This window comes from Vicugna pacos, chromosome 23 (assembly GCF_048564905.1).
Source record: "Vicugna pacos chromosome 23, VicPac4, whole genome shotgun sequence".
Lineage (NCBI taxonomy): Eukaryota > Metazoa > Chordata > Mammalia > Artiodactyla > Camelidae > Vicugna > Vicugna pacos.
In genome coordinates, this window is record NC_133009.1 from 32282883 (window position 1) to 32302129 (window position 19247).

Consider the following 19247-nt stretch of genomic DNA (forward strand, 5'->3'; position numbering starts at 1 on the left):
AAGTTGCCCCCACGGCTTTGTGAAAAGAAGTCTGCAGTGCACAGCTGCTGATGAAAACAATCAGAAAAATATGGGGAGGGGCGGAGCTTTTCATTGCCTCACATCCACCTACAGCAGGAGCTCCCCCCGTAAAGGCTGGAGCCCATCTCCCATCACCACTCCCACATGTCCCCGATCACCTGGGACTGATGCTCCGACCAGCAGGGGCTGGACGAGGAAAGAAGCGGGAGGTAGTTGGAGATACCCTGATTGTCTTCTGTTTCATTGCTGGATATCACACAATATCCCTTACAGATATTGTCAAGTTAATAGTGGTAAAAGTCTTTGAAAGTATTAAGGGACAATCCAGGAAAATATCACTTCCAAAACTGTACTGAAGAGGGGAAGGAAAGACGTAGGGAAAGGAAAATATACTATGGGGATGATAATTCATAGGCAGTAACAGACACCAGTGAAACAGTGAAGGGTGAGGCATATAATCCGATGTCATAGTTACAAAGATAACCACTAGGACAAAAAGGCAACCCTCCAAATTAATCAGGAGGAATACAAACACAAACTAAAACAATAGCAAAAAAATAACACTGTGTATTTTTAAATGATGAAAATACAAGACATTGATTGACTGGGACATTGTGCTGTACACCAGAAATTGATGCACTGTAACTGACTATATTTCAATTTAAAAAATGATAAGTACAGAAAGCCTAACATAATGAACGTGGTGAGATAAGCAAGTCTGACCATTTTCTTCTCACGTTCAAGAGATCCAAGATCTGCTGACTAGGCAGGCCCTGTGGCTCTGTGATGGCAGCAGAGCCTCAGGTCCCTCCATATTTCTGCTCAGCCATCCTCAGCCTCTGGCTTTCATCCTTTGAAGTCTCACAGTAGCAAGATGGCAGGAAGGAAAAGGGCAAAGACATATGCCCGTTGAGTCTGGCCTTTCTCAAAGTGGCTGGAACGGTAACTGGCACCTCATAAGCACTGTTTGTTGAGTGGATACACATTTCATAACGCTGCTGACACTGAATCAGGTGCCACATTATATCTGCCTCCAGAACACCCTGTGCCAAACCCTATCTCGTACGCTCAACGCGGGTTTTGAAATTTCCCATCCATTTGTCTCTCTCCAGGATGAGATCCGCCCCTAGATTCCCTAATGCTTACCAGACCAACCAGCATGCGGCCAGCACTCAATAAATATTTGTTGAATAGTTGAAGAAATGAGTGTAAGGCTCAGCCCTTAACCCCTTATTCAACAAACTCTTTTTGGTTCCAGGCATTGTTCTGGACATTTGAGCAACACAGACTCCTTCTGGTTCATTACAATCAAGTTAAAAAAAAAAAGTCTGTTTAGAAGACATTTGCTTTGCTTGAGGATTATGACTAAAAGACGACTGACTCGATGGGAGATTGGGAGACAGAGCCCTGAGGAGCCCTAAGCTTTCAACTGACCAAGGGCTTGTTCTGTTCTTTCTTCTAATTTCACAATGACAGATAGTTCATAAAGGTACAGGTTTCACAGTGAAATCAGGTAGCCACAGTCCATCCGCACATCCAGAAGCCAAAAAGGTTAGGGAAGAAAAAAGAGGAGAGAGGTGCAGAGGGGAGAAAATGGAAGAGAAGAATTTTGGGGTACAAAATACAAGGATCTGAGCAAAAAAGGCAAATTAAAGAGGGGAGAAAAGGGGACTGAACAGTGTTTCTGAGAAAGAATAAACAAATGTGGATAATGGCCTGCTTACTCCATAATATTTGGTACAGTTTAATCATTGGTTAATATCAAATTATTGCTACTGAGCTAGGCTGTGCTTAAAATAGACTTTAATTTGACATAACCATGGGGACTTTAAGTCTTCTGTGATCACAGACACCCTCAGCATCCTCCATCTGCTGTCAGATGACACTCTGGTTTTGGAGACATCCAGATCTTCTTCCTGTGGATTGACTGGTGTGTGATTTGATAGTTGGGTATGGTTTCTACCAGGAAAAAAAAGAAATGACCTCAACATTTTCAGCCTCTTTCATCCTGAGCTCTGAAGTGACACACTGTGTAGAACAACTTTGCTCATGAAAAGAGAAGTGAAACGGAGACATTCTCCCTGGTATTCCTGGGGCTGCTCCACTGACTCTATAACTGTCCCAGATCAGGCGGATTCTGCATAAAGGGGGACATTTTCATTTTCACGTCTTCTCAGGAGCTTTTCACTGTCTATGCAAGGTGAATAATGATTCACTGGAAGATGTAAAGGACAAAGTATAAAGTGCAAACATCTACAAGATACTTGTTCTAAAGAATGTGGCAAGCATCATATGACATCACTTACATGTGGAATCTTAAAAATGACACAAATGAACTTATTTACAAAATAGAAAGAGACTCACAGATATAGAAAACAAACTTATGGTTACCAGAGGAGGAATGGGGGAGGGAGGGATAAATTGGGAGTTTGGGATTGGCTGATACAACCCACTATGTAAAGAATAGATAACAACAAGGTCCTAGTGTATAGCCCAGGGGACTATCTTCAATGACTTGTAGTAACCTGAACTGGAAAATAATATGAGAAAGTGTGTGTGTGTGTGTTTGTGTGTGTGTATAAAACTGAATCAGAAACTAATGCAACATTGTAAATCAAAAAAATTAAAATTAAAAGAGAATTTGGGAATTTGACGCAACATTGTAAAATGATTATAACCCAATAAAAAAATGTTAAAAAAAAAAAGAATGTGACTTCCAGGATTGGATAGGACCATGTAATTCATGTTGCAACTCTAAAGAGGTTTTAATTTTCTCAGGAATCAACAGCTGCCCCATGGTGTGCAGTGAAGTCAGAAAAGGGACAGATCAGTGCAGAGATAATCATGGGCATCACCCGCCCCACTGTGACATTTCCAATCCTTATCCCATTCCAACCTAGTTTCCTGGGTTTCTTGCACACGTCCAACCTCTTGCTATAATTTAGTGCAGGCTTTACTAGTCACCTCACTTTGTTTGCATTGCCTGCTCACTCTTTCAGAGGGGGAAGCAAATCTACCTCAACATAGCTCAGACAAAATGTGAGAAAAAAAACCCCCAGGCTAGAAGAATGGAACAAACTCCCACACATACCAGGCTGCTCTTATCAGTTCTATGCACTGTCTTCGGTGTGTTGAGATCTCACTGTCTGAACAGAGAGCTTGGGCAAAACAGAATCACAAGAGGAAAAAGCCAAAGAGTCATCAACAAGCCACCAAACCAACATGAGCTAGAACTTAAAACCTCACAATGGTAAAAATAAATAAATAAATAAAAGACAAAAATTTCACAAAGTCAAAATGACCTGATATTCACGAGGAAAATGACAGAAGGGCAGTGCAGTTTGAAGGTTTCTATGTCCTGATTTTCCACATCGTCGGAGATAAACGGTCAAATAAGATTATGAGCTTGTTCTAACTTCCAGTTCCCACCAAACATATGGCCCTAGTTTCCTGCTTCCACAAATCCAGGCGAAAACAAGACAAGACACATAGGGGAAGAAAAAAGAGATAAGAAGAGACTGGGAGGAGGGCTATTTACACTTTGGGAGGCGGCCACCTTTGGAACTGCTGTATGCAGACTTCACGGTTGGCGGCAGCCGTGCTTACTCAATGAGGCGCTCCCCCTGATCTAAAGCAAATTCAAAACTCGCAACACACCGAGGCCTAGCTTAGGGTTAGCTGGCCTTCCAAGAGAGAGTTTGTTCAGCATTTCCTTTCATGACTCAAGGTACTCCCGGGATACTTCATTCATCTCTGTTTGCCTGAGTTACCTAACCCTCAAAATGGGGTTGCTGACACTTGGCAACCATGAAAATCCTGTTTTCCAACAGCAGACTCCCAACAGAAACTTGCCGCCACTCCTAATTCAAACTGAAATAACTTTGCGCTTTCCAGCCTCATTGTGGGCTGACTCAGAAACTGGAGCTGGCTAAGGTCTGCAGTTGGGAGTGATCCATATTTCCAGCTATGAGTATCAAAAAGCAGATGGCGAGAAAATTAGATTGGGGTTGGCCAGAAGAGTCTGTGATGTTTTCACATCGTTAACATCTGAACATGCATTTGTACGTGTCTAACACAGTACTTTACAAAAATACACTAGCTGAGAGCAGAGGAGCCCCATGACAAATAAATACTGACAGAGCAAGGACCGGCGTGGAAGACGGGCCCACCCAGTGCGTGCAGAGCCGCGGGGCCAGGAGCCCTGACTCCGGAGCAGCTGGGCTGCCACATTCACAGTGTTTTGAGAACTCGAGGTAAAGGGCTCGAACCTAGAAGTAAAAGTGGAACAAATACTACCTATAAGGAATTCCATCTAAATGCACATACTTTGGGGCCTAGCTCTGATCACTATAGAATCTGGGAAGGGGCCAAAATTTCCCGACCCCACTGCCACAGCGGCAAACTGCTTAACCATCATCTCTCACTTCTACACACAGGAAACTGGCAAGAAGTTAGCTGACACAATCAAACTGACAAATCAGGCCAGAGTGAGAGCTTGGTGCTGAGCCCTCGGGCCTCTGAAATGCACCAAGATTAGCCCATCACTGGGCTTCAGGGGGCTCAAAACTTTTCATCTAAATAAAACAGGAAAAAAGGAAAAACAGGATAAAGAATCAAGCCTCTCTCTGGAGAGGGCGGAGCAGGCAGAGGACACGGTGGGACACCACAGACCACCTGCGCCCACAAGAACAGAAGACTCATGCTAGCATGGTCACTACTGACTCAGAAGTGTTTACCTAAGTAGGAAGACCATAATTTATTTTGAGAGTATGACATTTATTATGAAATAAATGTCCCGTGGGTCTGAGACACCAATACCTGGTTTAAAAAAAAAGGTAAATAAACACAAAATCAAAACATTAGAAAGTATATGAAGAAAATGGCATCAATACAGTCACACGGAGTCAGCGACGTGGTTTTGCAAAGGACAGAGCGTGTCGGGCAACCCTGATAGAACTTTTTAAGGAAAATTACATAATTAATAGAGAAAGGCAAAGGATGTAAGTCACTCCTGTTAACCATTTAGTAAAAGCAAAGGCAAACTACTGAAGTCATGTTTATCAGAAATTTGAAAAATTAAGTCATTTACTGAAGTTGTTCTCTGATAATTAAAATACACCTTCCTTTACAAATTGCCTCACTGACTGACCTTTGAACATCTTTGCTTTTGCAGGTATGGCCTGTGTTATGTACCAGAACGTTCCAGTCCAACTGCAAGTAGAGTGCCAATGTTCTTATAGCACAGTTTTCCGTTTATTCAGTACTGGCTCAATTCTATTTGCAAAGCATAGTCTGACAAAGCAAATAGAGTCTGACATGACTATTCTCCCTTGTGGCAATGATTATAAATTATAGGGTGATTATAAATCACAGGGTGCAGGAAGTATATCAGAGATAACATTAATCAAAGATTTCTTTAGGACTTTAAGAACAACTTGAAAGATGGGCCTTTAATAACTTTATCAGCAAGAAGAGATCTAGGCTGGGTGAGGTTTATAGAGCCACATGAGCCCAGTGCACTGAAGGTCCCACATTCGATTTTCTATAAACTCTTAAATTACAGAAAGGAGGCGCTCGGTGTTTACTATAAGCAGATTAGAACCGGGTAAGAAAAAGAAACTAGATTTTTATCTCGATCAGTTTGCTTTTACTGAGATCATTGAATTTCCCCAAGTTGCAAAGATTCTCTCTTACTAAAGCCTATCTGCTGATTTCTTCACCTAGAAGATAAAATCATAAACAGTTCTAAAGCATTTAATCCTTTCATAAATGGCATAAAGAAGGTATCAATGTCCCCACCCATGCTCTACCCAGACAAAGAGAAAAATCCTTCCAAATTCGCCTTTGTTGAAGCTTTCCAGACAAATTCTAAGAAATCTAGCTGAAACACTGTCAAAGGCTAGGGGGTGCAGGAGCCAAAAAAGACCAGGCAGTCACCCCCTGTCTTAATTCCCTAACCACTGAGTGGCTGTGTGAACTGAACAAAGTCTCTCAGCGCCCCTGTGAACTCTGCAAAGCTCTGTGTCTTCACACTCACTCCGCCATGGTCTTCATGCACGTAGGGGTTGTCTACCTGCTAAAGACCAGTTTCTCCACTGCAGTGTTTTTGTACTTTCCAAGGGATGTTGACCTCAAATGCAGAAGCAGGCAGGGAACACCGCATGCTGACTTTGAGTTAATGGCAACAGCACTTTCCCTGGCCCGCACTTTCAGCGTTAATCTTTCCTCCGCCCATTCCTCTCTGGCGTCGCTTCACTTTGATTGCTTGCTTAAGTACCTGTCTGCCCAGACTATACTTTGACCTCCTTTGGATGGAGATGCACTCTTCTCTCTATTTGCAGTTCTTAGGACTACAGTTCAAGTTTGTTAAGTCAAGACATTTTGTTTCAATGGATCAAAATTTCTGTCCATGTCGTTGACTCTTACCATATAGATATAACTCTGCTTTTAAAATATAACTTCATACTTATTTTTGTCCTCTTCCCTATCATTCCTAATGTCCACAATAAAACGTCAGCAAAATTATGAAGGCTCAACATCAGTTTAATCGACATCAAGGCTGAAAAAGTCACTCGGCAAAGCATTCCCTACTAAAATCAGGCAGTTGGAATGAGTGGAACCAAAATGCAAAATCACCTGAGCAAAGATTAAAATTTACCCTGTTGAAATTGATAGCCATAATCTGCAATGCTTCATTGAACCGATCTCCTAGACATTTTAAAATATAACACTGGAATTTTTAGGTCAGGGAAACTTCTTATGACACTATAATGGTAGATATATATATCATTATACATTAGTCAAAAACCCAAATAATGTACAACACCAAAACTGAAGGACTCTGAGTGATAATGAATGTGTCAGTGCAGGTTCATCACTGATTATGTAACAAGCACACCACACTGATGTGGGCTGGCGATGGTGAGGAAGGCTGTGGGGGGTGGAGGGAGTCTGTGGGAACTCTGTGCTTTCGGTTCAACTGCTTATGAGAGCCACTGTTTATTCTATTGACTTTTGTCAAATCATCTACAATTTCAACCCAAATTATTAACTCAGTGAAGACACTATTTGATCATGTGTCTTTTCTTAAATGAATTTCACAAAAAGGGACCAGACAGTGACTCTGTGCGTGTGACTGACAGGCAACTTCAGTGCCCTGCCTTGGACTCGCCCGCACTTGCGGATACAGCTTCTCCAGGTTTGCCCAGTTCTGACACACACAAGGTCTGCACGTGCTTCCAAGCAGCCTTTGAAAGAACAGCTACGTTACGGTGCCAGTGAGGAGGCTTCAACAGCCAACCATGATGCAGGAATCTCAGACAGACCCCCCTCTATCAGGAGTTTAATTTACCACTTAGGCTGGGAAGCACCCAATTGTAATTGCTTGCGAATGCTTAAGCTTGAAAGTATACTGAGGTAGTAAGAGGTTGGAGGTTTAAGGAATTATTACTATGTAAGAGGCAAATATTTATTTCTGTCTCAGACCAGAGCTTCCTAGCGTGTTGTCAGGAGAACATTATTTCTGCAAACTCTTTTTCCTACTGAGAGTTCAGTTCTCAAAAATGTTAGGACATATATGCCACATAGTCCAACCTCCTTTTAGAGACTGAAAAATATGCATTGACATAATAAAGGTTCTCAGAAGATCTGCATTGATCATTAACCCATTTCCCAAACTTAGGTAGCCCCAGGACCTTTGCTGCTGCTGCTGTCACAGTCCTTGCAATGCTTATTAACATCCAAAGGAATTACTGTTGCAGAAACATGCTTTGGAAATTATCAGTATATTTGGATAATAATGATAGTGGCCATTAAAAATAAGCTTTAATCATTTTCCCTGACATAACATATCCACAATTATTTAGAGGAATGAGAGTTTACTAAATAAACAAACAAACAATGCTGAAGATTGTAACAGAAAAGTAAATGTGGACTGAACCACAAGAAATACACAACAAATGACTTTATGTCATCAGTCTCTAAACCCCATTATTTTTGTTTGGGTAACTTCCAAAATGGCCAGCATATCTCTCTAGTTCTCTTTCTCAATGCATTATGTTATCTTTTGAACATCAAATGATGCTTGCTACATATAATGTGATATATGTGCATGACTGTGTAGTAAGTAAATTTTTAAGTGTAAATGTGATTCCTTCAAATACTTTTTATCATGACAATAGAACTAAGATAGGAAAAATAATACTTAATTCCCTTTTGTCAGCTTTACCTAATATCTTCAGGAGCCCCTCTAAGTAAAATGTTTGTCTTTCCAGGCATAAAAACCAAAGGAGGTTTAAACTAAACTGGACACTCAATAAATAAACCATACTCTATATACAAACACTATAAGAGCTTATATTGTATCAGCTCCTATATCATGATCAGTGATTAGTCATCTAATTCCCTGGGGTTTTACTTTAACCCTTAATCGTAATTAAAGCTAGACTGTATCTCTCCAGAGATCCTGCTGAAATCTGGAAGATCACCTAAGAAGCACACTATTGCCTGTCCAATTATACTCTTATTTTTACCAAGAGCAGTTTTTCTTTGGATATTGTGCAATTCTTTCATATCAGTATATTTACATATTAGGTCACAATTTTGTGTTAACTGTGCTTTTGCTTATAGTTCTGTTTTAAATTTTACTCTATTCTTACCCTAAGCAGTAATACACTAAAAAAATCCCAGTTTGATATATTAGTTATATTCCAAATACATATTAAAATCCAAGTACCACTTAAAAATATTTGTATCTCGGCAGTAGAATGCCCAGTACACACTATGGAAAAGACTAAATGGAAATTTCTTGCCATGGAAATAAGGGATGAGGTTTGGAGAAGGGAAAAGTTAAAATAACTTCTCAGCACTCCCCTTCCTACCAGATATATGCACAAATAAACAAAAAAGTATGTGTCTACATTGCTTCCTGAAAGGAAAAGAAATACCTCTTTTTGAAAATACTGTGATCAGAAGAATTTTACAGTCAAGGACTATTCAAACCATTGAGGGGATCCAGCTCTAATACTGAATTTCTATGCGATACAATAAATACCCCAAATGAAACATTTTATTGCAATATACATTTTTTTATGAAAAAAAAAAGTCCCCTAGAACCAAAGACTGATGCTGCTGAGGTCTTAGTGGTGCGTGTGGGGCTTCTGTAAGTTTAATGTTCTTTCTTTCTATCTAATCAAGTGACCCAGTCTCATCTAGTTAAGTTTCAACCACAAAACATCACTGTGTGCTTTTTTTTTTTCAAGATACACGTCACGACACAGCAAGAAAGGGGGAACTTCCAGTGTCTGTGGTAACATCACTTGATAAACAGGCTCGTCTGAACAGCCAGGGCCTGGGAGCCGTCACTATATAAAGCAGCAAAGACGTGGACTAGCAGACATTTGCCTCTTGGGGACTATGCGAGCAGGGGCCACCTCCGCGCTGAGGCTGGATGCAATGCCAGGTATGTTCTTCTCTGCGAGTCCAAAGGAATTGAAAGGAACTGATCACTCCCTTCTAGAGGACAAGACGCAAAAAAGGAGGCCAAAGACTTTGTAAGTTCATTCAGTGTCTTGCTTTGTGGATTTTGACTTGGATGATCTTTCTTGCTAGATCTTTCTGATCTAGCAGAAGGACTGAGAATGAATGGAAGAAAACCCGGGTCTTTAGTTTAGCTGGATCTGAGCAATAACCTGTTGTGAATTATAAGTATATTCAGTTTTATTTAAAAATGAATCATGATATGGCATTAAATGAGGTGGGAATTCTTCCAGATCTGGGCTCAGAAAAATCGACTCAATCTTAGTAACTGCAGAATGTTGCATCAACCAGATTTATTCTGCCTTATTCCTTGGAGAAGTTTATTTCATGCTCTTTTCTTTTTACAAGTAAAATGTCTTCTACTGAGGAAATACGAGTATTCACTTCTGTATCTTTTGTAGTGGGATGGATGTGAAAGCGTACCTGAGATCTATGCTCCCACATCTGGAATCTGGAATGAAACCTTCCAAGTCCAAGGACATGTATGTACACGAATACACTGAACTATCAGTATAAAAGCCCTATGTGTTAGTTCTATAGTCTATATTCTAGCAAGACTAATACTACACATAATGGGTTTTATTTCTTTTAAGTAAAAGCCTAATAAGATTAAACTACATTAGTAACAATGTAAACTGAATACAATGTGTGCATATATTTGCTATTTATTATACCGTTGGAGTGTATTTGGATTTTTTCACATTTTATTGGCAGATATTTTCAAAACTACAGTAGTCTAAGGAAATTTTTGTTTTCTTATAAATTTTAATAAAATTTATTGGAACTACAGTCTTAGTTAGTGAAGTTATCAAAATGCAGCAGCCATTCTGATTTCACTTGTGCTTATACAGAAAAAATACTTTACTAATTTATGTAAATCTTGTCCCCTGCAGACTCTCTGTCGATGAAGTAATGCAGTGGTCTCAGTCTCTGGAAAAACTTCTTGCTAACCAAAGTAAGTACAGTTTAACTGCTGATTGTCTCTGGGTTTATCTCAATGTGCTAACAGATTGAATGGTTTCATTAAAACACGGTATTCTGGATGGGAGAGTGTGTGAAAAGTTGTACTCAAGTCTTTCTGTAGCACTGATAGCTTTAGCACAAACGCCTCACAGTGGTGTTGTGTGGACTTAGTACTCAGTTTGGCCAGCCCTTTAGACAATCTGACAAGAGATGTAGGTGTTTCCGTGGATCATTAGAGAAGCAAAACTTAAAATTCTGCTGGTGTTCTGAAGTTTAAGGGTTTTAAAAGTAAACCACACACCTCAACATGTGAACGGCTATTCTGAGAGCTACCCCAGGAATGTATTTTTGTAGCACGGGATGTAAGGGGTAGGATTCCACTCCATCAGTTCATTATTTTTTCATTCATTCATGCGTTGTCACTCATTCAGCCCACTTTTATGTGGAGGCATTTCAGAAGCACTAAGGATACAAAAACAAAGACACAGTGCTTTACGGCCTTGAAGGTAGCTGAGACACAGCATATAACTGTACGATGCACAACATGACACATGTTCTAACACAGATACAATAAAAAGACTTCAACACAGTGTCTTGTGGGGAGTTTCTGGTGAGAGAAGATAAAATATGAAATCAGCTTGCTTTAACCTCATCACAGACATTGTGGTTCTGTCAGGATTGGGACCCCAGCAGATGGGCAGCTTGTCCCAATCCCAGGGTGAGCGGATCACCACCCACCCCCCGCCTCGACAGTCACCCTACAGAGCCTACAGAGCTTGGTTTCAAGTAGTGTAACCTGGTTCCTCCACTTTTTATCTGACTTAGATTCAGCCAAACAAATAATGCTACAGAGTGGCCCACTGGAAAGTCTCAGGAACAGTAGCAAACACAATCAGGACATTGCAGTAGGTAATACATAGGCCTCACGTCTTCTGACTGATGTGAACCGGATGGAGACATTATACATGTTAATGAGTAACATGGTGTTAACGCCTTCGTCAGCGTGTTTGATTCCCTAAGATACCCTGCACTCTGGCTAAGAGTCGGTATTAGAAGAAAAGAGACTGCAGAGTAGAATTTTAGTTTAATGAGCAGCTGGAAGTACAGCACAGTTTTTTGGCCACCACTGAGCAGCTGTGTAACTGCGGACAAGTTAGTCTGATCCCAAATAAACCACAAATGAAGGAATCTCTCAGGCCTCCCCATCTCTCTGAACTATGACACAGATATTTCAGCAGCCATCTTACCTTTGTATGCCGAGAATGCAAGAGTATTTTTCCTGCAAAATTCTTCAAGGTATACATTTATTGGCTCAATTAATTTATCTCACTCCTCGCCCTTTTTTTTTTAGCTGGTCAAGATGTCTTTGGAAATTTCCTAAAGTCTGAGTTTAGTGAGGAGAATATTGAGTTCTGGCTGGCATGTGAAGACTATAAAAAAACGGAGTCTGATCTTCTGCACTGCAAAGCAGAGAAAATATATAAAGCATTTGTGCAGTCAGATGCTGCCAAACAAGTGAGTATCGAGTTCATTACCCTCAGTTTCTATGGAAAGGCACTTAGATACAGAGCAACATTCAACATTCTAGCAAGGTGACATCCTTTCTGAGTATCACCATTTTTCACTGCTAGATATTTAGGTGTACTCATACAGTTCAGTGCAATGATAATCTAGTTTTCCATGTTTGTGAAAAGACTAGATGAAAGATTGGTTTTGTAAAACAAGCTAATGTGATGGGGGGAGGAATACCGGTGTCACTGACTAGAATTGCATATTAGGGGGTCTCGGATTAGGATAAAATGCAGATTAATGCAATAATGGATTGCATCAGCAAAAATGTCTCCACTTAGTAGTAGTGCCCAGCTTCCAGCTAAATATTCCTGCTTCAAGCAGCAACTAGCTGCACAAAGTGTCCCCTCCTCCTGTAAATCTTAAATGTGAGCATCACTGTTTTGATGCATGTATCGCCCTTGTATAAATATTTAAATTTTCCATATCTGCCTCTTTGGCATCTCCCAAATATACTGTGAGTTAACTTGGAGCAAGGATATTTTTGCTTTTTTGTGATGTTTCTTTTTCACTCCTCCACACCTAGTGTAAGGCATTCAAGAAATATTTGGGCTGATTTAAATGGGGGCCTAAAGCCACTGTCTTGAGTTGCTTCAAAAACAACAGTAACAGCAGAAAGTGTGCAATGAATTGGAAGTACATGTGAACTAATGAGGATTTCTTTTCAGATCAATATTGACTTTCGCACTCGAGAATCGACAGCCAAGAAGATTAAAGCACCAACGCCCACGTGTTTTGATGAAGCCCAAAAAGTCATATACACTCTTATGGAAAAGGACTCCTATCCTAGGTTCCTCAAATCAAATATATACTTAAATCTTCTGAATGACCTTCAGGCCAATAGTCTAAAGTGACTGGTTCCCCACTGGAAGGACTCACAGCGGCGTGAGGCACAGAAGGAATGTACCAGGACAGTCCCCCAGGGGACACTTTGGCCTTTCTGGATGACTCACAGGCCCAGGGGAAGAACCACGGATTCAGAATGGATTAACACAGAGGTCATACAGGCTCTGGGCTAAGGAAGCATGAGGTGAGAACAGAGATGGTGGAAGGATACCTGAAACTGTCCTGAAATGCAGTGGCCCTGTGCATTAGAAAGTCCCTGGGAACTGAGAAGGCTGGTAACTCCATCTGCACAGAAACTGTGAATAAAGGTTTTGAAACTGATTAGAATATGCTATAAGCTTCAAGGTCAACTGACATTTATGCTGCATATTGTCGTAAAGAGATTGCATCGAGCTGCTGAAATCTCTTACTTGGATGACTATTGGAAAAGCATGTGTTTGAAAAACACCATTGCTATTATTGATACAGTGTTTTCCCATGTTGTTTTGTTTGGTTGATTGTTTGGGGCTTGAAAGAGCTGAAGAGGAGAACAATGTATTTATCTTAAGCTATTGCCTTAAAATTGGGAAGCCAGACTATATTTGTAAATTAAATTATCACAGTGCCAATAATAAATGTGAGTTTTGTATTAAAAAATATAGAAGCAATTTCTATTTGTATTTCCTTGCCATCTATAAAATCTGACATTTATTTTTCAGATTTAACAACAATTTAAGTAATTCTACTTTCTATCATCATTGTTGATGAAAATTATCATCCAACTAATCTTATAATTTTATGTATTAAGTGTATGTATTGGACAAATTCATTAGTTTTGTCTCTGCTATCATAACGCATAAAGATCAAACCAATATAACATGCTCTCATATAGTCAAGCTTCAAACTGATGAGAAATTTAAGAAGTCTTTTAAAAAGGGATGGAAATTTTATTTCAAGAAGTAATTTAATTAACAACTAATAATTTATTGCGATTTAAAGTTTACAAAACCCAGAGTATTTTCTCATTAATGTTCATAGCCGTCCTGTGAAATCTGAGACTAAGGAAGATTAAATCACTAGTTTCCAAATTTAGCTATCAAAATTGCCTAGAATGTTAAAAAAAAAAAAAAAGACCAATTTCAGGGCCCTACCCCAGACTGACTGAATCAGAATTCCCAAGGGATACAGACGAGAATGTGTACTTTAAAAGGAAACGCCAGGTGATTCTGAAGATGCTCTGGTGTCTCACTACCGGGGATTACACATAAATCTGACTGCACAACCTGGGCGCCGTCTACTATGCAACACTGCCCCCCACTGGCCAGAAGACATTTCCCAAATCACCCAAGTCTTCAACAGTCCTAAGTGCCACCTAAGCAGGAACGTGAGACTGCTCAGTAGGGTCACCTACAGAGAGCAGAAGACAGTCAAGATGATGACGACGACGACCCCAGCAGAGCCAGTAGGGGTGTGCCCTCCCAGGTGCCTGTGCCCTGCACATTACAGAGAACCAGCCATCCTCACACCACAGTGAACACTGCAGGCACTCTTCAGCACAGGCTTGTCCAGTCCCCAGGCACAGTCCCCAGGCACACACAGCAATGGTAAGGGGCAATGGGGAGACAGGACTAGAAAGTATACATTTCAGTTTCCATGGGACAAAACCCAAGTCGTCTCTACTGTAACCTTAATCCCACGATTCAGCAGGTCATATAGTAACGGAAGCTTCAGAAGGGAGCCTAGCTAGCTTCACCGTCGTCGCCGTCGCCAGGTGCTTCTTCCCCTCACCCTTTCCTTCTCCAGATTCCGTCCGTCCTCCCCCTGCAAACATGTGCGCAGCTGGCACGCCTCGCGCCCTCGTGCTGTCACGCCTGCCCTAGCCTACACGCTCACTGCCTGCTAGATCAGGTGATTTGCTTTCCTTCTTTCCAGCCCCTTCTCTTCCATCCTATGAACAGCCACAAATGTCACCTTCTCCAACACAGATTTGGCCTTGTCATTTCCCATGACATACAACATAACGTTCAAATTTCCAGAATCCAAAACACTCCCAGGATTACTCCCCTGCAGGCACCCCTCCCCCCTACACAGCACACTGGATTAACTGCCTTTTCTTGGAGAAGCCCTTGTCTTCACTGTCTCCAGGCCTTTGGTTAATCTACGATCTAAAATCCCTTTTTCTATCTTCTTCCAGTTTTCAAAGTCCAATGAATTCCTCAAGGCCCAGGTAGAATTCCTTTCCACAAAGGGTTTCTAACATCTTTTACCACCGTGCAGCTATTCTCAATGTCTAACGGAGGTGATCTGAGGCCATATAAATACAAGGCACTCTGCTCCTATTTCTAGTCCTACTGCCACATTCAGAAGTAAGGGTTCACCTAGTCCTTCTCCTCTTGTCAGGCTCACAAGCAGAGTCAGATGTCTAGAGTCCACGCAGCTGAGTATGTACCATGTCAAAGAGCTTAAGGACACTCCAACAGACCCTCTCTTATGTCACCCAAGAGAACAATCAACCTCCCACTTCTCAAGTGAAAGATGTAAGCCTCCTAAAAAAGCCTTTAGCTCCAAGGTTTCTTAGCAGAAAAATACTTACCAAAATAACTAGGCATTTTAATAGACATTCCATTTGTTCATCCAGGAAAAGTATTTACTTTTGTTATACATTTAATATGCATTTTTATTTGTTATAATGTTAGCTAGATGATTTTCTCCTTTTTTTTTTCCCAGAGGATAGAGATAATTGGGGTGGATCTTGAAGAATAAATAAAACCCAACCAGGGTAGAAAGGAGGTGAGAACATTTCAGGTGCAGGGAAAAGTCTGTAAGAGAATCAGGAAATCAGGAAAAAAAAAATACTCTATTCAGACTCGCAGACATAGTAAATGATCCTATGGTTACAGGGAAAAGGGGGTGGGAAGGGATAAATTTGGGAGTCTGAGATCCACAAATGTTAGCCATTATATATAAAAATAGATTTTTTAAAATGGGATTTCAAAATTGTAGAATAGATAAACAAGATTACACTGTATAGCACAGGGAAATATACACAAAATGTTATGATAAATCACAGAGAAAAAAATGTGACAATGAGTGTGTATATGTCCATGAATGACTGAAAAATTGTGCTGAACACTGGAATTGGACACAACACTCTAAAATGATTATGAATCAATAAAAAATGTAAAAAAAACAGATTTTTTAAAAAGTTTCTGCTATATAGCACAGGGAACTATGTTCAATATCTTATAATAATCTTTAATAAAAAATATGAAAACAAATATATGTGTGCATATGCAACACTGGGACACTATGCTGTACACAAGAAATTGACACATTGTAACTGATGGTACTTCAATTAAAAAAATACTCTGTTCAGCAATGATGATTTATTTAGCACGGCTGGAATACATGGGGGAAAAGAGCGTATAAAGAGGGAAAAGTAAAAAGGTAGTTTAGGGGAGACTCTGAGAAGAGACAGTCTATTCCAAAGAGGGTAAGTTTATCTTTTATATGACAGGCAACTACTGAAGTGTTAAGTAAATAAAAAAAAAGACATAACTGTGAGCTAGATGCACAAGTCACGTGTTTGGTCCACACCAGAACTCTTTGGGATAAACACTCTCAACCTCATTTTATTGATCAACAAATGTAGAAAGCGAAAGGGGAAGAAATTTCTCCAAGGACACATAACTAGTGAGTAGCAGACCCAGGATTTCAACGCAGGATGTATGTCTCCAAAGACCCTTCTCTTGTGCTTCTTCCTGAAAGTGACATGACTACCCTGTGTTTTCAAAAGTTAATTCTGGATTTAGCGTGGAAGGAAGTGTACAAAGGAAGACATAACTGAGGAAGGAAAGTACAAAGCCCAGCAGGAGGGAATCAGGGCCTGAGATGGGGTGGAAACCCAGGCAATGGGAAGGACAGGGTGAACAGGCAGGACTTGGTGAGTGATGCGCTGGGAGGAATAATTAAGCGAGAAATACAGGATACCTCTGGGGTGTCCAGCCTCGGCCCTCACAACCACAGCACAGTCCTTTCTGGCTGAATTTTAAACATACCATTTTTGAGGTCCTTCAGTTACAAATGTGCATCAAACAGTGTGGGAACAGAAGAGCTGGCACTGCAGAAGATGAGGCACATGCTTTTCAAAGGTTCCACGTGCAAAATAAATGATGTAGTGCTTTCAACAGATAACAGCTTACTCATAATTCCCTTACAAAGGAAACATTCCACATGTTTTCCTTCAAAGCTCACTTTCCTCTTAGACAAAAGCAGAGGCTTGCAAGCCAGCATCCAGGCTGAGAACAAAAACCAGGGATCAAAAGACTCAACAGATTTGCAGCAGGAAACTGTTCTATGGTTGAGAGCACTGTTTAAAGATGGGAGACCAAACTGGAGTCTAGGTGAGAGACGGGCAAAGCAGCTGTCAAACAGAAACAGAAACTTGCAAGACATTCCCAGCACCAGACAGCAGGAGACAGTGTGATGCAACCAGCACTGGGGGCAGGTCTTCTGCCTCCTTACAAGGCAGGCCTGGCCATGAGCTTGACAGCAGGTCTGCGTGAGCGGTGGAATGTTCTAGTGTCCACTTCTCGGCAGCAGAGACAAAAAAGAGGACAGGAAACCTGAAGGAAGCCAGTCAGTCTCTTGGCACATTTTCCCATTCAATCATTCTTACCTTAACTGCTCAAAATAGGGGGTTATTTTTAATCTTTTACTTCTGGATAGAGAAAAGGAAAGACAGCAATACCACGGATTTCAGATATTCTCCCACCTGCCCCTCCAAACTGTCTGCTGCTCTTCCAAGCCTAGAAGGTGCAAAGTCAGGGGCTGGGTGTAAGGCAGTCAGACGGGCCTGCTCCCGCTGGTCTTACCTTCTAACCTCTGCCTTGAGCCCCTCGGCTTGAATCAGCTATAAAAACTGTATTTCTAGTCCAGTGCTTTTTTCTTAAGTCTGTTCATTCAGTTTACAAATGACCCACCGTGAACACGGAGTTGGGAGAGCAGGTTCCCATACTGAGAGCTCAGTCAGATGCTTCCGAGAATGCTTATCTGGCACGACTTTGACTAGAATGATTGTAACTCACACTACCTGTGGGCTGATTAAAGCGCCAAAGCTGACGGGGAGAAGCACAACACATTCCTTGCTCAGGGGTTACGTAACCCATCTTCAGAACTCGAGGCTCCACTGCACACCCCTGGAAGAGTCTAGGGGACCGCCTCCTTGAGAGACTCTCCAATGGGTGACACCTGTTAGGTGCCAAAAGCTGTGCTCAGTGCCAGGGAGACAGAGGACCAAGATACTGCCCTCAGTTAGAGAGAGGCTCACACACTTTTGGGGGAAAAAAGGCAGAAGGAATTGCAGTCAAATAGACTAAGCCTCCTGAGAGAGGTGCAGAGGAGAATCAGAAAGATTGTCTGAGAGATGACTCCCCTGAGGCTCTTTCCAGGTCCCTGGGGAAAAGCCAAGTGGGCCTGGTGGCCTGTCCTCCCCTTCATAGGAAAGACTGCAGTGGCAAGCTGCCAAGGCGCTGTTATGTCACCACCACGTGCAGCTTCCTTGGGCTTCAAGTCACATCAAGTGTGTCTCCTTTAGCGAGCTCTCTCCTCCAGCACCACGGACTCAGGCGGGTGCCACGTGCTCCTTTCCCAGGTGCCTGTTCAAGAGGGAGCGGCGAAAGCCGCCCACACCTGCCTCCCCACGGGACGCTGCGAGGTGAAGCCACCACAGACGTCCTGCCCTTCTGCTCCTGTGGCATCATGGGGTCTGTCCCAGCCTCCCCTCAGCAGACAGAGCTCAGTGGAGGGAACAGCAAGTCCAGTGTGGCTTCAGAGAAGTGACAGACGCCCAAGAAAATGCGGATTAAATGCAAAGTAACCCAGGTTACATCTTCAACTGGTATCACTGGATTCCCTACAAGCTCTGAAAAGCATAAATAAATGTAAAGTCTACCATTATTGGGCTGCAAAAGGGCTGGAACAAGTCTGCCTTCCTACTTACTAACATTACTCTGCTCACATGGATGTCTTTTTGCTTTTGATCATTATATTGTCCCCAAATAATGACTTCTTTTTCTCTTTCATTGCAGGAGGGTGTAACGGAGTCTGCTTACAGGCTCACCAATCTTAGGCCCTCTCCCTGTGCACCAGGAAAATGACATTTCCCAGCCCTGCTTACAGCGAGTGGCAAATACAAAACCTCCTATGAGTGTTTCTATACAATCAGTTTTTGGGTACAGATGTCTCAGTAGCTTTTTTACTAGAATTTTTTTTCTTGAACTGCAATTTGATATTTTACCTTGACTTATCAGGGCCACAAAACTGAGTTCTGT

At 41.5% G+C, this 19247-nt stretch overlaps 1 protein-coding gene and 1 long non-coding RNA gene across 2 annotated transcripts in view; one reads left to right on the forward strand and one right to left on the reverse strand.

Annotated features, from left to right (window-relative positions):
- LOC107033465 (uncharacterized) overlaps positions 1–19247 on the reverse strand; it is a 282054-nt gene that overhangs the window by 118122 nt on the left and 144685 nt on the right. The gene's annotated exons all lie outside the window — the stretch shown is intronic.
- Positions 9403–13577, forward strand: RGS1 (regulator of G protein signaling 1). The gene is made up of 5 exons (XM_006203641.4): positions 9403–9572; positions 9960–10040; positions 10452–10513; positions 11873–12036; positions 12759–13577. Exons 1-5 carry the CDS (start codon positions 9436–9438, stop codon positions 12942–12944), a joined length of 630 nt encoding a protein of 209 aa, XP_006203703.1. The 5' UTR covers positions 9403–9435; the 3' UTR covers positions 12945–13577.

Excerpts from the sequence above, each read along its gene's own strand:
- RGS1 (XM_006203641.4), top strand. The coding sequence starts at position 9,436 with ATGCGAGCAGGGGCCACCTCCGCGCTGAGGCTGGATGCAATGCCAGGT. Across the intron at positions 10,041-10,451 it reads CCTTCCAAGTCCAAGGACAT|ACTCTCTGTCGATGAAGTAA; the intron begins GTATGTACACGA and ends TGTCCCCTGCAG. Across the intron at positions 12,037-12,758 it reads AGTCAGATGCTGCCAAACAA|ATCAATATTGACTTTCGCAC; the intron begins GTGAGTATCGAG and ends ATTTCTTTTCAG.